Source organism: Channa argus, chromosome 15, assembly GCF_033026475.1.
Source record: "Channa argus isolate prfri chromosome 15, Channa argus male v1.0, whole genome shotgun sequence".
Taxonomy (NCBI): domain Eukaryota; kingdom Metazoa; phylum Chordata; class Actinopteri; order Anabantiformes; family Channidae; genus Channa; species Channa argus.
In genome coordinates this window covers 271,822-287,733 of record NC_090211.1, presented here as the reverse complement: position 1 = coordinate 287,733, position 15,912 = coordinate 271,822, and the positions used below count along the sequence as shown (strand labels likewise).

At 38.0% G+C, this 15,912-nt stretch overlaps 1 protein-coding gene across 4 annotated transcripts in view; it reads left to right on the top strand.

Moving 5' to 3' along the window:
• ap2a1 (adaptor related protein complex 2 subunit alpha 1) overlaps positions 1-15,912 on the top strand; it is a 28,012-nt gene that overhangs the window by 5,658 nt on the left and 6,442 nt on the right. The window contains exons 3-16 of one of the 4 annotated variants that reach the window (XM_067475926.1): positions 4,341-4,534; positions 4,692-4,821; positions 5,499-5,600; positions 5,895-6,154; positions 6,558-6,726; positions 6,863-7,000; positions 8,057-8,239; positions 9,602-9,699; positions 9,784-10,015; positions 10,114-10,302; positions 10,384-10,538; positions 12,400-12,462; positions 13,911-13,973; positions 15,305-15,387. In XM_067475926.1, coding sequence (XP_067332027.1) covers positions 4,341-4,534; positions 4,692-4,821; positions 5,499-5,600; positions 5,895-6,154; positions 6,558-6,726; positions 6,863-7,000; positions 8,057-8,239; positions 9,602-9,699; positions 9,784-10,015; positions 10,114-10,302; positions 10,384-10,538; positions 12,400-12,462; positions 13,911-13,973; positions 15,305-15,387 — 2,059 coding nt within the window. The remainder of the gene's footprint in view (positions 1-4,340; positions 4,535-4,691; positions 4,822-5,498; positions 5,601-5,894; positions 6,155-6,557; positions 6,727-6,862; positions 7,001-8,056; positions 8,240-9,601; positions 9,700-9,783; positions 10,016-10,113; positions 10,303-10,383; positions 10,539-12,399; positions 12,463-13,910; positions 13,974-15,304; positions 15,388-15,912) is intronic. The other 3 variants (XM_067475925.1, XM_067475924.1, XM_067475927.1) reach the window with 3 other exon arrangements.

The window sequence follows — 15,912 nt, the reverse complement described above, 5'->3', positions numbered from 1 at the left end:
GTGGCGACTCCTGAAAGGGAACAGCCAAAAGGAAAAGAAGAAGAAGAAAAAGCCTAAAACTTTTAGGTAGCAGCTTCCTGCTTTTAGACGGAACACTGCTGCTTGACGGCTCTGATGACAGTTGTTGTCTAATTGATGATGGGCCAAAACGTAAATTTGCTGTTGTCTCCATATGCCCTCCATAAGAGCTGTGACACACCAAGCTGACATCAAAGACTTAGTGGGGATGCCCTGTTCTGTCTAGCCAACAAATGGCACATGAGCACACCAGAAAGACTACAGCCAATGTCTAAGTTGCATGTATGTTCTGCTCTTGTTTCAGAGAAACAATAAAGGATCCATCAGAATTAACTTATAATATTCACACCTTAACTACTAATCAAGGATTTATCTGAGGAGAGGTTAGAAATTGTACTGGTGTTGTTAATACTGTGCTCTTCTGTGCACTGATTTTGCTAAACTGAGGAGTGGTATCTGTCATTGTTGACTGTTTAGTGTGTCATGGCCCTTATGCCGCATTCCCACTACCAGTGAAAAATCCCTCTGCCAATGACAGCTGCCATTTATCGTCCAAGGAAACAAAAGGACCTCAGTGATGTGTAAAGAAAAGTTGAAAAAAAGCTAACATCATACCAATATGCTGTGATCGGGTTCAATGACAGCTCGGCATAAGCAAATCAGGATTGCCTTGATTCCAGACCAAACTGAAAGAGAGTTCTTACTGCACATCATGAGTGAATCTTAAACGTCACCGAGCAAATGCATTTCACTGTGTCCTCAGTTTACTGATGTCAGTTTAATGTCTGATGTCTGTTTAAAATGTTATGTGTAGTACGTTTAAAGAAGGAATGGGTTAGAAAAATCTGACAAAAAATACCAACATTGTTTGTCAGCATCACAACACTGTCAGACCCTGGATTGTTCGATGAGGCACTGTAAATGAAATCAGTTTATAACACTGAGAAACTCCGGCTGCAAGAGTTTCACCTGTGTTACCTATGAGGCTAATATGTGATAAGTAAAAACATCAGAGTTCCAGACAGTCTGTAAACAGTGTGTGTCTTGTCCATAGTTCAGTTTTAAAACTCTGCTGCACCATCCAGCATCTCTTCTGTTCCTTTTTCATTCTAATGGTTACATTCTTTCTTCTTGATTGCTGATAGATTTGTAAAACTCTGACACAATTTGTCATTATCAACTGTTGGCATACAAAATATTTAACTGGAAGCTTTTCCTTTTTAGCCTGTGCTGATGCCTGTGTTAAGTGGTTTCTGTTGTCGATATTAAATTAACGAAAGTTGCTTTGTAACCAATGTCTGTACTCAGTAATGCAAATACATAATAAATTAAGCTAACAAATGTAATAATTTTGAACCTGGGTATCCAGTATTTGGATCAAATAGCTTGTGAAAAGCAATTTGTATTAAAGCTACAATATGCAACTTAAATTAGCACATGAGCAGAGTGGATTAATGAACTCTATTGTCGATGCTACTCTATGCTTCACATTGCTTTTTTCCCAGTGCTTCAGGTGGTCATTGTTATGAAATTAAAAATATTCTCAAATTCTATTTGGTATTCTCTAAAACCTAATTTGAAACCTCTTCATTTATTTGTCAAGATTCGAAAAAAATCTTTATGAAATGAAATTAGTAATTTCTCTGAGTGCTTAAAAGAGCGAGCGTCCCTCAAATGAATATCTGTGAATAATAACTGTTGCCAGTGCTGTTTAATGAATCTAATGCCACAGGAGGATCACACTGCACCTCTTCAGATTAAGATAAGCTTTATACATATTTTTAGTAAAATATAGTTAGATAAATTCATATTCTATAGGTTAAAATAAGATAAAGTGGTTATTTCAGTGTCCTAAGTTGTAATAGGTTTGAAATATATATTTTTTTTTCACTTAAGAAAGTCTGCTCCTGTCCTGTTAAATCACTTTAAATTGTGGGGTTGCCAGTGTTGACAGAACTTGAGATCAATGACCTTTATGTCACTTGAACACTACTGTGTTCAAGTATTTACAGTACATATTACCATACCTAACCTATCTAGTTTACTTCAGCCATTTTTATTTGCAATAAAACTGTGAAATGAGGCTTTATTGATAACTGAGCTTTAATTGGACTATATATTTGTATATGACTATATACTTTTCTCTTAGTGTTGGTACTACGTTTAGGAGTTATGTTTGAGTGCCATTTGAGAGATGTTTGCATAGTGTAATGTTAAAGCAGAACAAATGCCTCTTTCATTGTGCCTCTTTGAGGATTCTGTAAAGTAGACGGTTTTCTCAGGAACAGGAAATGTTGAGTTAGCAGCATGAACATGAGTCATGATCCAAGTGGTTTGAGAATGTGGTGTTGCACAAAAGATGGCAGAATTACCAATTACCCCCCCAGACAAGGGGCTTCAGTTTGTATACCTTGGAATCTAGACACCTTCTTACAGCAGCAGAGTTATGGACTATGGGGAATATGTAATTAGTTTTTAGGATAGCAGTCAGAGACCAAACATACTAAAGACATAACTGAAAGAGTTTTCTTTTATTTTTTTTTTGAGAGAGAGACAGAGAGAGAGTTTAAACCTGCTGTTTTGATTCAGTAATGAGCTTGATGTCATAGTAGGTATAGCTGACACATGCCATGGTCCAGTACAAGTGGTTACCTTCATTTGTTCCAGAGAGTGGTATCACAACCCTTATTTTAATTAATTTTCTGACTGCAAAAATGTACAGTATTAAGTCTGGAGAATAAAACAGTTTTGATTATTATCCCTACAAACAATAATTTATGTTTTATTATGAAAACAAAACATTTCTTTGAGAGCAAAAGATGACATTAATGTCCTTATTTGATGTAGTCTGTTTCACCCAGTAGTGCACCAGTGTGCAGAACTATCACTGACATTCAGATGTAATCAGTCAATTAAAAATTAACTGTCAATTGTTTTGTATGTTTTGGTCACACTTCTGTAGTTATCATGGACTTTGCTACTTTTTCTTTCCAATGGGTTACATAGAATAGGATATTCCCACTATTATTTCCCTTACGAAGATTGGAAACTCAAATGTGCAAGGGTTGGTCACAAAATCGGCCATTGGATTCTTTTACATTGCTGCCATGTCTTCTTATATCTGGTAGACCACACCGGGCTTTAGTACACAAACGAGTAATTTGTCTGTGAGGCATTGTCTGATCCTAGTTTTTGTCCATTCATATTTTATACCATATTGTTTAGTCATGCTCGTACTGACATAATGATTTTATGGATTTCAAAATAAACAATTTTATTCCCACCTTCAGGAAGGTGATTTACTTTTTATGTTTTTTGTGGTGGCTGTAATGTATGTTTTTGTTAAAATGTAGGTAGGTCACTGAATGTGTTTCTAAAATTTGGTCCATAACTGACTAAATAACAAAATCCGCTGTCAAAGTAACAAAAATACAAACTGGTTAATAGGAACTGATGGATAGTCCCTTTAGAAACAATGCCATGCTTCACTCAAAATACCATAATGACAAAGTACAAGTAGTAAAATTCAAAAATTTGATTGAAATTCAATCAGTGACTAAAATCTCTTATTAACAAAAGTATTCCGACCCTTAATTGTGGTTCTAAATTCTGTTGAGGTGCATCTTGTTTGTTTTAATGCTTGGACTCTGTAAACTGAACAGTTTAGAAAATCATGGGAAAAAATACAATTTAAGCAACACATGTAATATTTATAATCCCTAATAATCACTGTAGTATAACATTGGTCATATCTGGAGCCATCTACTGGTAATTTTGACTTGAGGCCTAAAGTTCTTACCGATCCAAGCACTTGTGCCTACTGGTAGCATATTACTGTAAGATTGCATTAGAGTGAGCTAGGTAGAGGATAATAGTCTTGTAATATAATTAACAGTATAATATGTCTTAACCCCTGTACAATGGCAGGAAGGTCTACTCACAGTATAATCACTAAAGACATTTACACAGTTTTGAATGCAGAGTTCATGATTAAAATAATAAAAGCCTTCAATCCATTCAACAAATAAATATTGACTATGTGATATCAAACTGTTTCTGTCGGTGTGGTCTACTTGATGTCACGAACACAACATTTCTTTTCTCAATATCTTTGACTTGATTTTTTTTATTTGAAAGTAAAACTTGATTTGTTGATTTGTGATATAAGTCAAAATAAAATATAGGGTATAGGTTTTAGAAAAGGCTGTAGATGTATCAAGCAAAATTGTAGATCAGTTTTAAAATGGAAAAAAAATGGTGCGTTATTCTGTAGTAAATTATCTCATATTACATATCTTCTCTCCCAATGTCTGTTTCTCAAGGGCTACTTGTTCATCTCAGTCCTGGTAAACAGCAACAGTGAGCTGATTCGTCTGATCAACAATGCCATTAAGAATGACCTGTCCAGCCGCAATCCTACCTTCATGTGTCTGGCGCTTCACTGTATTGCAAACGTGGGAAGCCGCGAGATGGCTGAGGCCTTTGCGAGTGAGATTCCTCGAATCCTGGTAGCTGGGTGAGTATGCTTAAATTCGTGGAGGAAATCCTCAGTTATCCTGCTTTTTACTTGGTATGTGTTGCTTTACGTGATGTAGCCAAAGACAGTATTCTATAGTCTATTACTTGTCATTGTGACTCCACCCAACTGCTCTAATGTGACTGATGCACAACAGCGATACAATGGACAGTGTGAAACAGTCAGCTGCCCTGTGTCTTCTGCGGCTCTATAAGACTTCTCCTGACTTGGTGCTGATGGGTGAGTGGACGTCACGTGTGGTGCACCTGCTCAACGACCAACACATGGTGAGAGCCCCCTCAAACACCAGGGATGTAGCTACATGATCAGGTGTAATGAGCTAAAGAGGAGAAAAACGTTTAGTAATTCTCTTTAGTAACACTATTTACCCTGTTATGCTGACTAAGACTATTAGGGGATGATGCTGATTGACAAATTACCTTGTTGCAGGTAACAGGCTGCTTGTTGGCTGTCTACTTGAAAGGATTTAGAATGTATTTGTATTTAGAATGTATGTAGAATTTTCTTTTACAAAAGTCCTAAAACTAAACACAAAGAGCCCAATTAACAAATGAGACAAAAAAATTACACTTATTTCCTGTTACAATTTTGGCACAAATAAATATGTATTGAATAGTATTAGAATCTGTGCCTTCAGCAACAAATGTTACAGTTTTTAGCAGCAACAACATTACATAAATGTTTCCAGTTACTGTTTATCATCTCTGCACATAAGCTTGAGAGAATTTTGCTTATTCCTCCGAAATAATCCCAAATGTTGCTTTGTTATCTCTATTTGTATGTGCATCTTAAACGTTTTATACAACACATGAAATTATTATTCTTAAAAAGACTTGTGTTTAAATGTTAAACTTTAAACAGCTTTGGTTACCAAGGCACTCCTATCCACTGGGTTGTGATAAATCAGTGTGATTACTCATTTTCTTTGTGTGTTTGTGTTCAGGGTGTTGTGACAGCAGCCATCTCTCTCATCACCTGTCTCAGCCAGAAGAATCCAGATGAGTTCAAGACCTGTGTTTCCCTAGCTGTTTCCCGACTCAGTAGGGTGAGTTTGAATTGGTCGGGGCTTCAATATTGTCCATCATAGTCTTATCAAGCAGATTTTGTGAGAAGTTGTCTGACCTGCCATTTACAATGTTTTTTTTAAATGCAGTCTTAGTCTGTGGCATTATTTTGATTAGAGTGTATCAGTGTTTCCTTACATAGAGCCTGTTGATACCCTCCATATCAAAAAAGTTTGTCCGTACACACATAATTTGGAAGCCATTTAGCAGTGTCCTCAATGGTTTCACTTTCACTGATAGAATAACTGTAAAGTAACATTGTCTTTGTTCTCCAGATTGTCTCGTCAGCCTCCACTGACCTGCAGGATTACACATACTACTTTGTTCCGGCACCTTGGCTCTCCTGCAAGCTGCTGCGCCTGCTGCAGTGTTACCCTCCACCTGAAGATGGTGCTGTCAAAGGCCGCCTGGTGGAGTGTCTGGAGACTATCCTCAATAAGGCTCAGGAGCCACCCAAGTCCAAAAAGGTGCAGCACTCCAATGCCAAGAATGCCATCTTGTTTGAGGCTATCTCACTTATCATCCATTATGACAGGTGAGCATCCTGAACATGAATCAGCAAAATGACAATACACAGAATTAGGATACACAGAGTAGGTCATAGGATAACTCAGCCGTATAACATCTACAGTGTTTATGTTAGAACTTGCATCACGTAAGGTATTACTAAAGACAACAATCTTAGAAGAAACGTGAATTCTTATAATAGTAAAAATACAGTTGTTATGAATACTTATTGTCATTTAGAATTCATATTTAAGATAATGTAAAACGACTCTCAGAATACTTGCTCAGAACTTTTATTACAACTTATTGCAAGACAACTCTGAATTATGGTCTTTATTCATTTTTTAGATCAGTCTATAAAATGAGTTTATTGGTCCTAATGGTCTGAAAACACTCAGACATCTTTACAGAGATTTCCTTATCTTCGACAGTGAGCCAAACTTGCTGGTGCGAGCCTGTAACCAGCTGGGACAGTTCCTGCAGCACAGAGAGACTAATCTGCGCTACCTGGCTTTGGAGAGCATGTGTACTTTGGCCAGCTCAGAGTTTTCCCATGAAGCTGTCAAGACACACATCGAGACAGTCATCAATGCCCTCAAGGTTTTGTCCCACACTGACTGAATTACAGTCACAATGCACATGGTGCAATGTTTAGATGATATTGTGGTATATAGATCAGTAGAGCAGGACAATTCACACACAGTGACACCGTTCTTTTTTGCTTTTATGTCTGCAGACTGAGAGGGATGTGAGTGTTCGGCAGAGAGCAGCTGATCTGCTCTATGCCATGTGTGATCGCAGCAATGCAAAGCAGATTGTAGCTGAGATGCTCAGCTACCTTGAGACAGCAGACTATTCCATCAGAGAGGAGATGGTGGGTATGAGTGTGTGATTTTGCACATTTTATTTCCATTGTGTTTAGTTAATTTCTTCTTAAATGTTGAATAAGAAACAAATAATAAATCCTATTTATTTCAGACAGTTATAAAAAAAGTCCCTTTTACAAATGGAATTCTGCAATTCTCCTGACTTTGTCCAGAGACAGTGTACATGTATGTGAGCATGCAAATGTCTGAATGAGATGCTCCCCAGAATATCTTGCGAGCCCCCAACTACAAAGTCCAAATTTTGTGCATGAGCCCATGTGTGGAGCATGCTGCACTGTACCAAGGAAAGAGGAAGGAGAATTTAAAGGAAGCGAGTAGGCGTGTTAACAAAGTTTCTAGAACCTTTTGTTTGCTTTTCTTTTTTGGTTAGTTGCATGTCTCCAGCTGCTGTAGCTTAGTTGGTAAAGGTAGTCTTCCACGGTCCACAGGATCAGTGGTTCAATTCCCGTTCTCTTCTGGGTACTTGTCGAAGTGTCCTTGGGCAAAATACAACCCTAAATTGCTCCCAGTAGGTCTGGTGAGCACCTTGCATGGCAGCCATACTTTTACTTAAACAACATTTTGCATGCTGCATAGCAGCCACAGCTATTGGTGTGTGAGAGTGTATGTAATGAGTTGTAAATGGTAAATGGTCTGCACTTATATAGTGCTTTTCTACTTATTGGCACTCAAAGCACTTTACATTGCTTCTTATCTACCCATTCGCACTCACAATCACACACAGCCAATGCTGACTGGGAGCAACTAAGTTGGGGTTCAGTTTCTTGCTCAAGGACACTTGTGACATGTGCAAGATTGGTGGACGACGGCTCTAACTTCCTGCACCACAATTGCAGTCACAGTCACGAATGAGAAGCAACACTGTAAAGTGTTCTGGATAAAAGCACTATATAAGCGGCTATTTAGCATGTCTCTGATGTGCTGTACACACAACATATTTTCCTGCAGGCTTATTTTCCTATCATGTTGTGGCTTCTGTAAGCTCTGATCCCTTTCTGAAATCAAGTAGAGTTTCTCTGAGTTGTGGTCATTTCCTTATTCAGGTGCTAAAAGTGGCCATACTTGCAGAGAAGTATGCAGTGGATTACTCTTGGTATGTGGACACCATTCTTAACCTCATTCGCATTGCTGGTGACTACGTCAGCGAAGAGGTTTGGTATCGCGTCATCCAGATTGTCATCAATCGAGACGATGTGCAGGGCTATGCCGCCAAGACTGTATTTGAGGTACAACTATTTGAAATCCTAAATGTAACTTTTTAACAGCAACATTAGATAGTAGCATCCTTTAAATGATTGTAGTATAAATGCTCTTGTAACGGGAAGGTCCAGTTTCTAGTGAAACAGTCTCCTGGGCAAAAAATTACACCATGAGGGCACTAATTTCAGTGAAAATGTTTTTGAAAAGCAGAAGTCAGGGAAAAGATACAAGAACATTTCACCAAATGTCACCAAATATCTCTTGGAGTACAGTTAAATCGATTGTTAAGAAATGTAAGGAACGTGGCACAGGTTTAAATCTGCTTAGAGTAGTTTTTCCTCAAGTGACTATACAAGAAGCAGACTAGTGAGAAAGGCTACCAAGACAATATTATTCCTGGAGGATTTTCAAACTTCAGTAGCTGAGACTAGAGAAACTGTACATACAACAGTTGCCCAGGTTCCTAAAAATGCCACCCTAATTAAGGTGAATCTGCTGTGGCGACCCTGAAGTCACGGGATAAGCCAAAAGGACAGAAAATAAAAAATAGAAAATGATTGTTGTTATTATTATTATTATTATTATTAGCAGTAGTATTTGTTAGGGGGGCCTGGTAGCTCAATGGATAGAGCATCTGGTTGGGATGTAGAAAGCCACAGAATCGAATCTCGCCCCGGCTGTGTGCCATTCCCAAAGCCTGCTTAAAATGGGAGGGTTTCATGCGGAGTAAAAAAACTGAAAGGACAACCCAAAAGCCTTTAATCTATTAGAAGTAGTATGAAAAGTTCTAGAATACCAAAAGTAAAAGTACTCCCTTTGCAAATTTGCTCATTTTACATCTTTCAGTATCTCATTGGATTAAAATTATTGGTAAATTAATATTATGTTTGTTATGTTAATGTACATTAACCCGTGACTATGGAGCTTAATTTAATGACTTTATGCAGCGTTTTAATGCCCATATGTTTAGAATGTAAATATAATAATTTGAATTGCTGTTCCTCAGTGTAGTTTATGAATTCCACATTTGAGAACCAAAAAATGATATGAGTATACTGTGTTTTGTTAATGACAATATACAAAGTAATTAAAGTTATCAAATAAATGTGTTGGGTTAAAAAAATAGTTGCCCTGAAATGTAGTGAATTTGAAGTATGAAATAAATGTACTTAGTTCATTTCACCCATGAATAGTTTTGTAGAACGTCATTAAGAAGGCCGTTCAGGAACTGGTATAATAATTGTAAAAGTTTTATCAATGTGGGGCTTTAAAAGCATTTCTCTTGGTTGAAAGATTGCTGCATATACATGCATGCACTGGTCTCAGGCATTGCATTTCTTCAGACGTAAGGAGGCATTAAATTTTGTTTGATTTATTTTCTTTTTCAGGCATTGCAGGCCCCTGCCTGCCATGAGAACATGGTAAAAGTTGGAGGTTATATTTTGGGAGAGTTTGGTAACTTAATTGCTGGTGACCCACGCTCCAGGTATGTTGGTTTTCATGTAGCAAGACACTACTGACAGTTAAAAGAGTTTATAGAAACTGTGTAATAGACTGTCCTCTTCTCTAGCCCCCTGGTCCAGTTCAACCTTCTACACTCCAAATTCCATCTGTGCTCTGTGCCGACTCGTGCCCTGCTGCTGTCGGCCTACATCAAGTTTATTAACCTGTTTCCAGAGACCAAGGCCACCATCCAGGAGGTGCTGCGCTGTGACAGCCAGATCCGCAACTCAGATGTGGAGCTGCAGCAGCGAGCTGTCGAGTATCTGAAGCTTTCTTCCATCGCTAGTACAGATGTGCTGGTTAGTTCTGAACCCTGACCAACCTCTACTGAAGTTCAGTACGAATTATGAAATGTGGAATGTGAAAATGTGATTTTCCTTGTTCTTTATTCCCCCAGGCCACTGTCCTAGAGGAGATGCCTCCCTTCCCAGAGAGGGAGTCATCGATCCTGGCTAAGCTGAAGAAGAAAAAGGGGCCTGGTGCTGTGTCTGTGGCAGAGCTGGAAGACAGCAAAAGGGAGGGTGGGGAGCTAAATGGAGGCAGTGACCGGGGGCCAGACACTGCAGCCATGGCTGCCTCTAATGCTGTAAGCACAGTTTTAGGTTTCAGCCACCTTTTATATATATCGGCTGCTGAACAGAAATACTACATCTCTTTTGTTTTTCAGTCCACCCCATCACCATCAGCAGACCTTCTTGGGATTCGTTCAACTGCTCCCGTTGGGGCTGCTCCAACCAGTGCTGGTAGCTTATTGGTGGATGTTTTCTCTGAGACGGGGCCTGCTGCACCTACTGCTGCCGTCAATGATGATGGCTTCCTTAGGTGAAAGATAATATATGAGCCAATGTAAAAAAAAAAAAAAAAACACTGTCAAATGTCCAGTATGAGTGGCTGATAAAAATACTGATAAGCTGCCAGAGGAAAGCCAGGCATAAAGATTTATTTAATTTGACACGGACCCATAAAGATATGCATTGGTTGATCCAAGGATTGATCCAGTCAACTAATTTCTAATATACTAGAGCTTACTTTTGTGTTAGTGGTAGTAGGAGTAGATAGTTGATCTTGAAATATGACAATGTGTCACGCTGCATAGTAATGATCTCCTTCCATCCGTTGCTCAGCTAACACTTTCCTCTCTTCACTCTTGTCCTGCACTTCAAAATAGCAAATTAAAAACCCTGTTACTTCAAAGATAAGACATACCCATGAAAAATCTACCAGGGGAAATTTTGTTTCTATAATTCACTAGATCAATTTAAGAATGCAAGGTTTAAAATTTACATGATGATTAGTAAACACAGCTTACAGAGGAAATCCAGCTATAACAGTCTTATTTATGGCTACTTTTACATAACAGCTTAAGTGGTCAAAAAGGTTTTCTCCCTTAAGTTACTCACAGAGGCGTGAACAAACTATATAAATTTCTTTCATGTCAGATTTTTGTAAGGGTGTTGTCCAGCATCAAAATCCATGTATGATGTCTGGCAATGTGAATCCAGCTCTTTTGAGAACAGTGCTGTTCTCATAAGACTTGGATATGTGCCATTTATAAACATGAACACGGACCTCCAACATAAAAGGATCTTACAGAAAACCCATCTGAATTAAGCAAAATGGCTGTAATGTGAATGTAGCCTTAGTGCATGTGAACATACTGACTGCTCAGTCTCACACTGGATTGGGCAAATCTGGTGTTGAACCTTAATTCGGAGTCACCTTGAATGTGTTGTGTGCTGTACTTTCTTTAACTGCTAAATTAGTTGTGTAGTGTTGTGGTGTGTTTGTGCTGTTAGTCACTATGCAGCTTGCTGTTATGTGTTTTTGTTGGCTGTTGCCCTGTTGGCTCTGTCACTCTTTGTCTATCTTTGTCTAATATAGACTTGTCAACCTGGAGACGTTTGTAGGCTATGCTGATGGTAATTTTTCTAAAATTGGAACTGTTTGACTAGTTTTACACTCATTGTTTAGGTCTGTACTTTATGTTGATTTGTGCTGATATTCAGAGTTGCCTGGCTGTGCCAGTTACTGGATAGAAAAGCTGTTGACACACTCACTCTTTCGTTTTATCCTTTGGACTTTGGCTGCTCTATTCTCTCTCTACCTTTTTAGTCTTGTACACCATGCCCCACTAGTTAACATAGCAGTTAGCAAAACATGTCAGCTCATGTGTTTAAAAATAACATCAAAATGGCCTAGTAGCTTAATATTGCTGTCCATTAAAATGAAGGTAATCCTGAAAAAAAAAGTCTATACAAGGATACACAATATATATACACATACAAGTCTGCAGCTGGCAGGTAGATTCAAACTGGGGAGCAAAATTGGGATTTTGCATAAAATTGGGTTAAGAGAAGTCCACGCCACTATATAACTCCAAAATAACCCTATCTATCTGTTGAGTAGGTATCGTGTTTTGACACTAAACACATTGTTTTGGGCACCTGTGAAAAAAGCAGGCGGGGGTGTAGACATTTCTTCATGGTTGGCAGGTCTGCTGCACTTGTGTGTTCTTTTGATCTTGCTGCGTATGTGACTGTCTCTCGTCTTTTTCTCTCTTTCCCTTCTCTCCATTTCCCACTGTGTGTGTGTGTGTGTGTGTGTGTGTGTGTGTGTCTGTGTGTGTGTTCTGGTTTGAATGTGTGTCTGTTTGCTGTCCTCTACCGTGATTGGACATTGACAGAGATCTGGAACAGCCCACTGAGACCTCCGACTCCCTATTGGTGGAGGGTTCTGGTGACTCGGAGTAAGGGCCCAGGAGTAAACTACAAAAATAGCTTAAAAATATGGCATGTGTACATAGTTCTTTGTAGGACATTGTTTTATGTTAATTAAACATATCATTGCTATTGTACACTGTGCTATAGTGATAGTTTATTCCACAAGAGCCTTTGAGGTTTAAAGAAAACATCAGATTGCTTTACATATAGACCGATACCTTCTGTTATCTTTATGACCTGAAACCTTACCACACTCAGCTATTCTATTGTGCATTATCATCAGATGAACAGAAAAAAGTAGAATAGGGAAAGGCAGCATCTCTTCAGAGCTTTTTTTGATTGTGTGGCTCACACTGTTCATCATCTCCATTTCTATTGGCAACAGGCAGCTGTCCACAATGAAAAGATCAGATAAATTCACCTGACAGTATACTGGCCAGGGCCAAGGGAACTTCTAAGGGAACTTCCTCATTAATAGTTACACGAATTTAAAACACAGTCCTTTCATACAACAGTATTAGAGCATTGTTAACTAGGCTGACTGAATAGGTTAACTTCAACATTACCACCATCTGAAGAGATGACTGTCTGTTGCTTAATGAACTGAGCAGCTAAAAGTCACTATGATAATTTATGTTACTACATTGGTGTGAGCAACATCATGTAACATCAGTTTCCATATATTTGGAGAATTCTAACTTGGAGAAAATATACAAACCAAAATGACAATTTACAATTCTGTTTACTGCTTTGACGCCGTTATTAAGGGAGCTGCTGGTTTCTTTGTAGATGATCAGAAAAACACCTACTGATTAATACCTTTTATTTATGACAGGAAATTATACACAGTGCTTCTATTGTATCTAAATACATTATAATCATTTATTAAATGCAACTATAATCCCACCAAAAAATGTCCGCAGTTTGATGTGAGCCAGATGTTCACACTGTGAAAAATATTAGAGAACTATGTAACGTGGTAAAAACATTGTTTGAAATACAGTGCATTCTATGCATTTGGACAGTGACGGTTCTGTTGTTTTAGCTTTAGGCAGTAGCACATACGACTTGATATTGGACCAGTGACCGGGGTTAAAGTGCACACTTTCAGTCTAAGGTTGTAAGAATCCTTGAGTTCTGGCATTTTTTGTATTTTGTTGACCCAGTTTTTTAACTGTATAGTGGGAAAGTGACATGTGACAATATTGAGTCAAAGCTGAAAGTTTGCACTTTTCCTACAGTCTAACTAATAATTAGTTTAAAACTGCTTTAACTAATACGCTCTGCATTTTATTTTCTCGCCCCTCTTTCTTCTTTTCTCATGTTAATTTTAACCCATCTTTTTTACTTGTCACGGCATGCTTTGTTTTAATGGATGGCTTTCTCATCTCCCATTTCTGCTTTAATCCATTCTTCTTTGATTTGTCTTATTGCCTCTGTGTATCCATCCCTCCTCTGTCCTGTGGTCTCTCAGCTCTGCTCCTCCCTCTGAGGATCCTGCTCCCCCTTTGTCTGAGGCAGACGAACTTCTTAACAAGTAAGGTTTTTCTTTGCGTGTATATTTTGTCGTGTTTTCTAGCTTTGATATATTATCCAGTCCTAATACAGTTGCAGTAGTTGATTGTGTTCAGCAACAACAGGAATGCATCTTTGCTTGGTGAATCAAAATGTGTAAAAAAATTTAATTGCACTTCGCCTAAACAGGTGCTCTCTTGAGTCCTGGGTCAAGATGATCATACAAAATGAACCAACATGTTTGACTGGGTTGTTAAAATACATAAAATAAAAATAAATAAATAAAATACATATTCTACAAATTTTCTTAGGCGTTCCACTTAAAACACAACCTTAACAAAGCTCAAAATCCAGTTAAATAATAAAATATCCTGTTAAAAGCTTACAAAGTATTTGTGTGGACTTTTGAACATTTGATCTGTGCTGTGCTCAAGCTAATTCTATATTTAAACCAAATTATTAATAACACGGTTGAAAAAGTGACTTCTCAAGCACCATAAAGTCACATAATAAAAGTTGCAGACAATCTGATATGATTTACACCAGGAGAACCAAAGGAGTAGCATTAATGACTACTGGAAAATTCTGATTATAAAAATATTTTTTACATTTTTTAATTTGGAGTTTTCCTAAATATGATAGAACTTTGTTTTCTCCAATTTTGTGTTGTGTTTTTTTCATCAGTTGTCCTGTTATGCATTTGTCCACAAGCGTGAGCCACAAAACCTGTATTTTCCAGTTCTTGAGGCCGTTGTGGTGGAGGCAGTAGTAGTTGTGGTAGTAGTTACAGCAGTAGTTGCAGTAGTACATGTCTCCACTTTCCTGACCTACTACTTAGTGCCATTTACTCTCTCTTCCATCCAACTCAAGTCTTTTTTTTCCTTCCACTCTCACCTGTACTGATCTGTCTTTCTGCCCATTAAGAGGACACACTTAAACATTGAGCTAGATGACCTGTAAGAATCGGCTATGTTTATTCATTCCCTTTCCATAACCAAGAATTTACAAATTAACATCCAAAAGCTTTATTACCTCCTCGACTAAAAGGGGACTAGCTAACTTTACTTTGCCTTACTGACCTACTTTCCTCCATTAACATACTGCAGTTTACAGGACAATGTTGCACTTTTGTCCAATGTTTCCACTTGATACAAATTGTACAACCAAAATACAAATTTGTGCCTTTCATTGTTTGTCATTTGTAGGCCTTAATGTCCAGATGAGTTTACTGCAATGGCTTATTGCACAAAATGTTCAGAATATGGCAATATTTAATGTGAAAAGCTGTAGAAAATGAGCTATAGTAGTGATGCTCCAGTGTTTACTAATCATTTAAATGCCTTTTTCCTACAGGTTTGTGTGCAAGAACAATGGTGTTCTGTTTGAGAATCAGCTGCTGCAAATTGGCATCAAGTCAGAGTATCGTCAGAATCTGGGTGAGTAATGTACACACATTGGCATGGTGTGGTATAATTCGTTACCTAGTGTCACTTCTCGGGTATTTTTTAATGCAATTCACAATTATTTAAATAGCCCAATTCACAACAAAGTAATCTCAAGGCACTTTAGTAATAAAGTCAACATGTAAACAAAGTTTATTTTTACTGAAAATGGGCTGTAGTGTGATCAGGTGGGGTTTTGTTAGTTTGTGGTCACAGTCATGTGGTGATCTTGTGATTGCTGCTTATTATTATTATTATCATTATTATTTTATTTTTATTTTTTAAATGCACTTCTCGCTACTCCCAAACAGCATGTTGCAGTGGCCCTTAAAGAGTTAGTGTTACAGGAGAAACAGCCCTCTGGTGGGTTTGCAGAGTAAAACTGTCCGTAAGCTCCCTCTCCACTTTCACACAGACATCTAGCTGTGATGTGACTACATAGACAACAGAATGGCAGAAAACTGCTGCTATAACCCCATCTTGACCAGCAAAATACGGTTATTGATTAGTAGACATAAT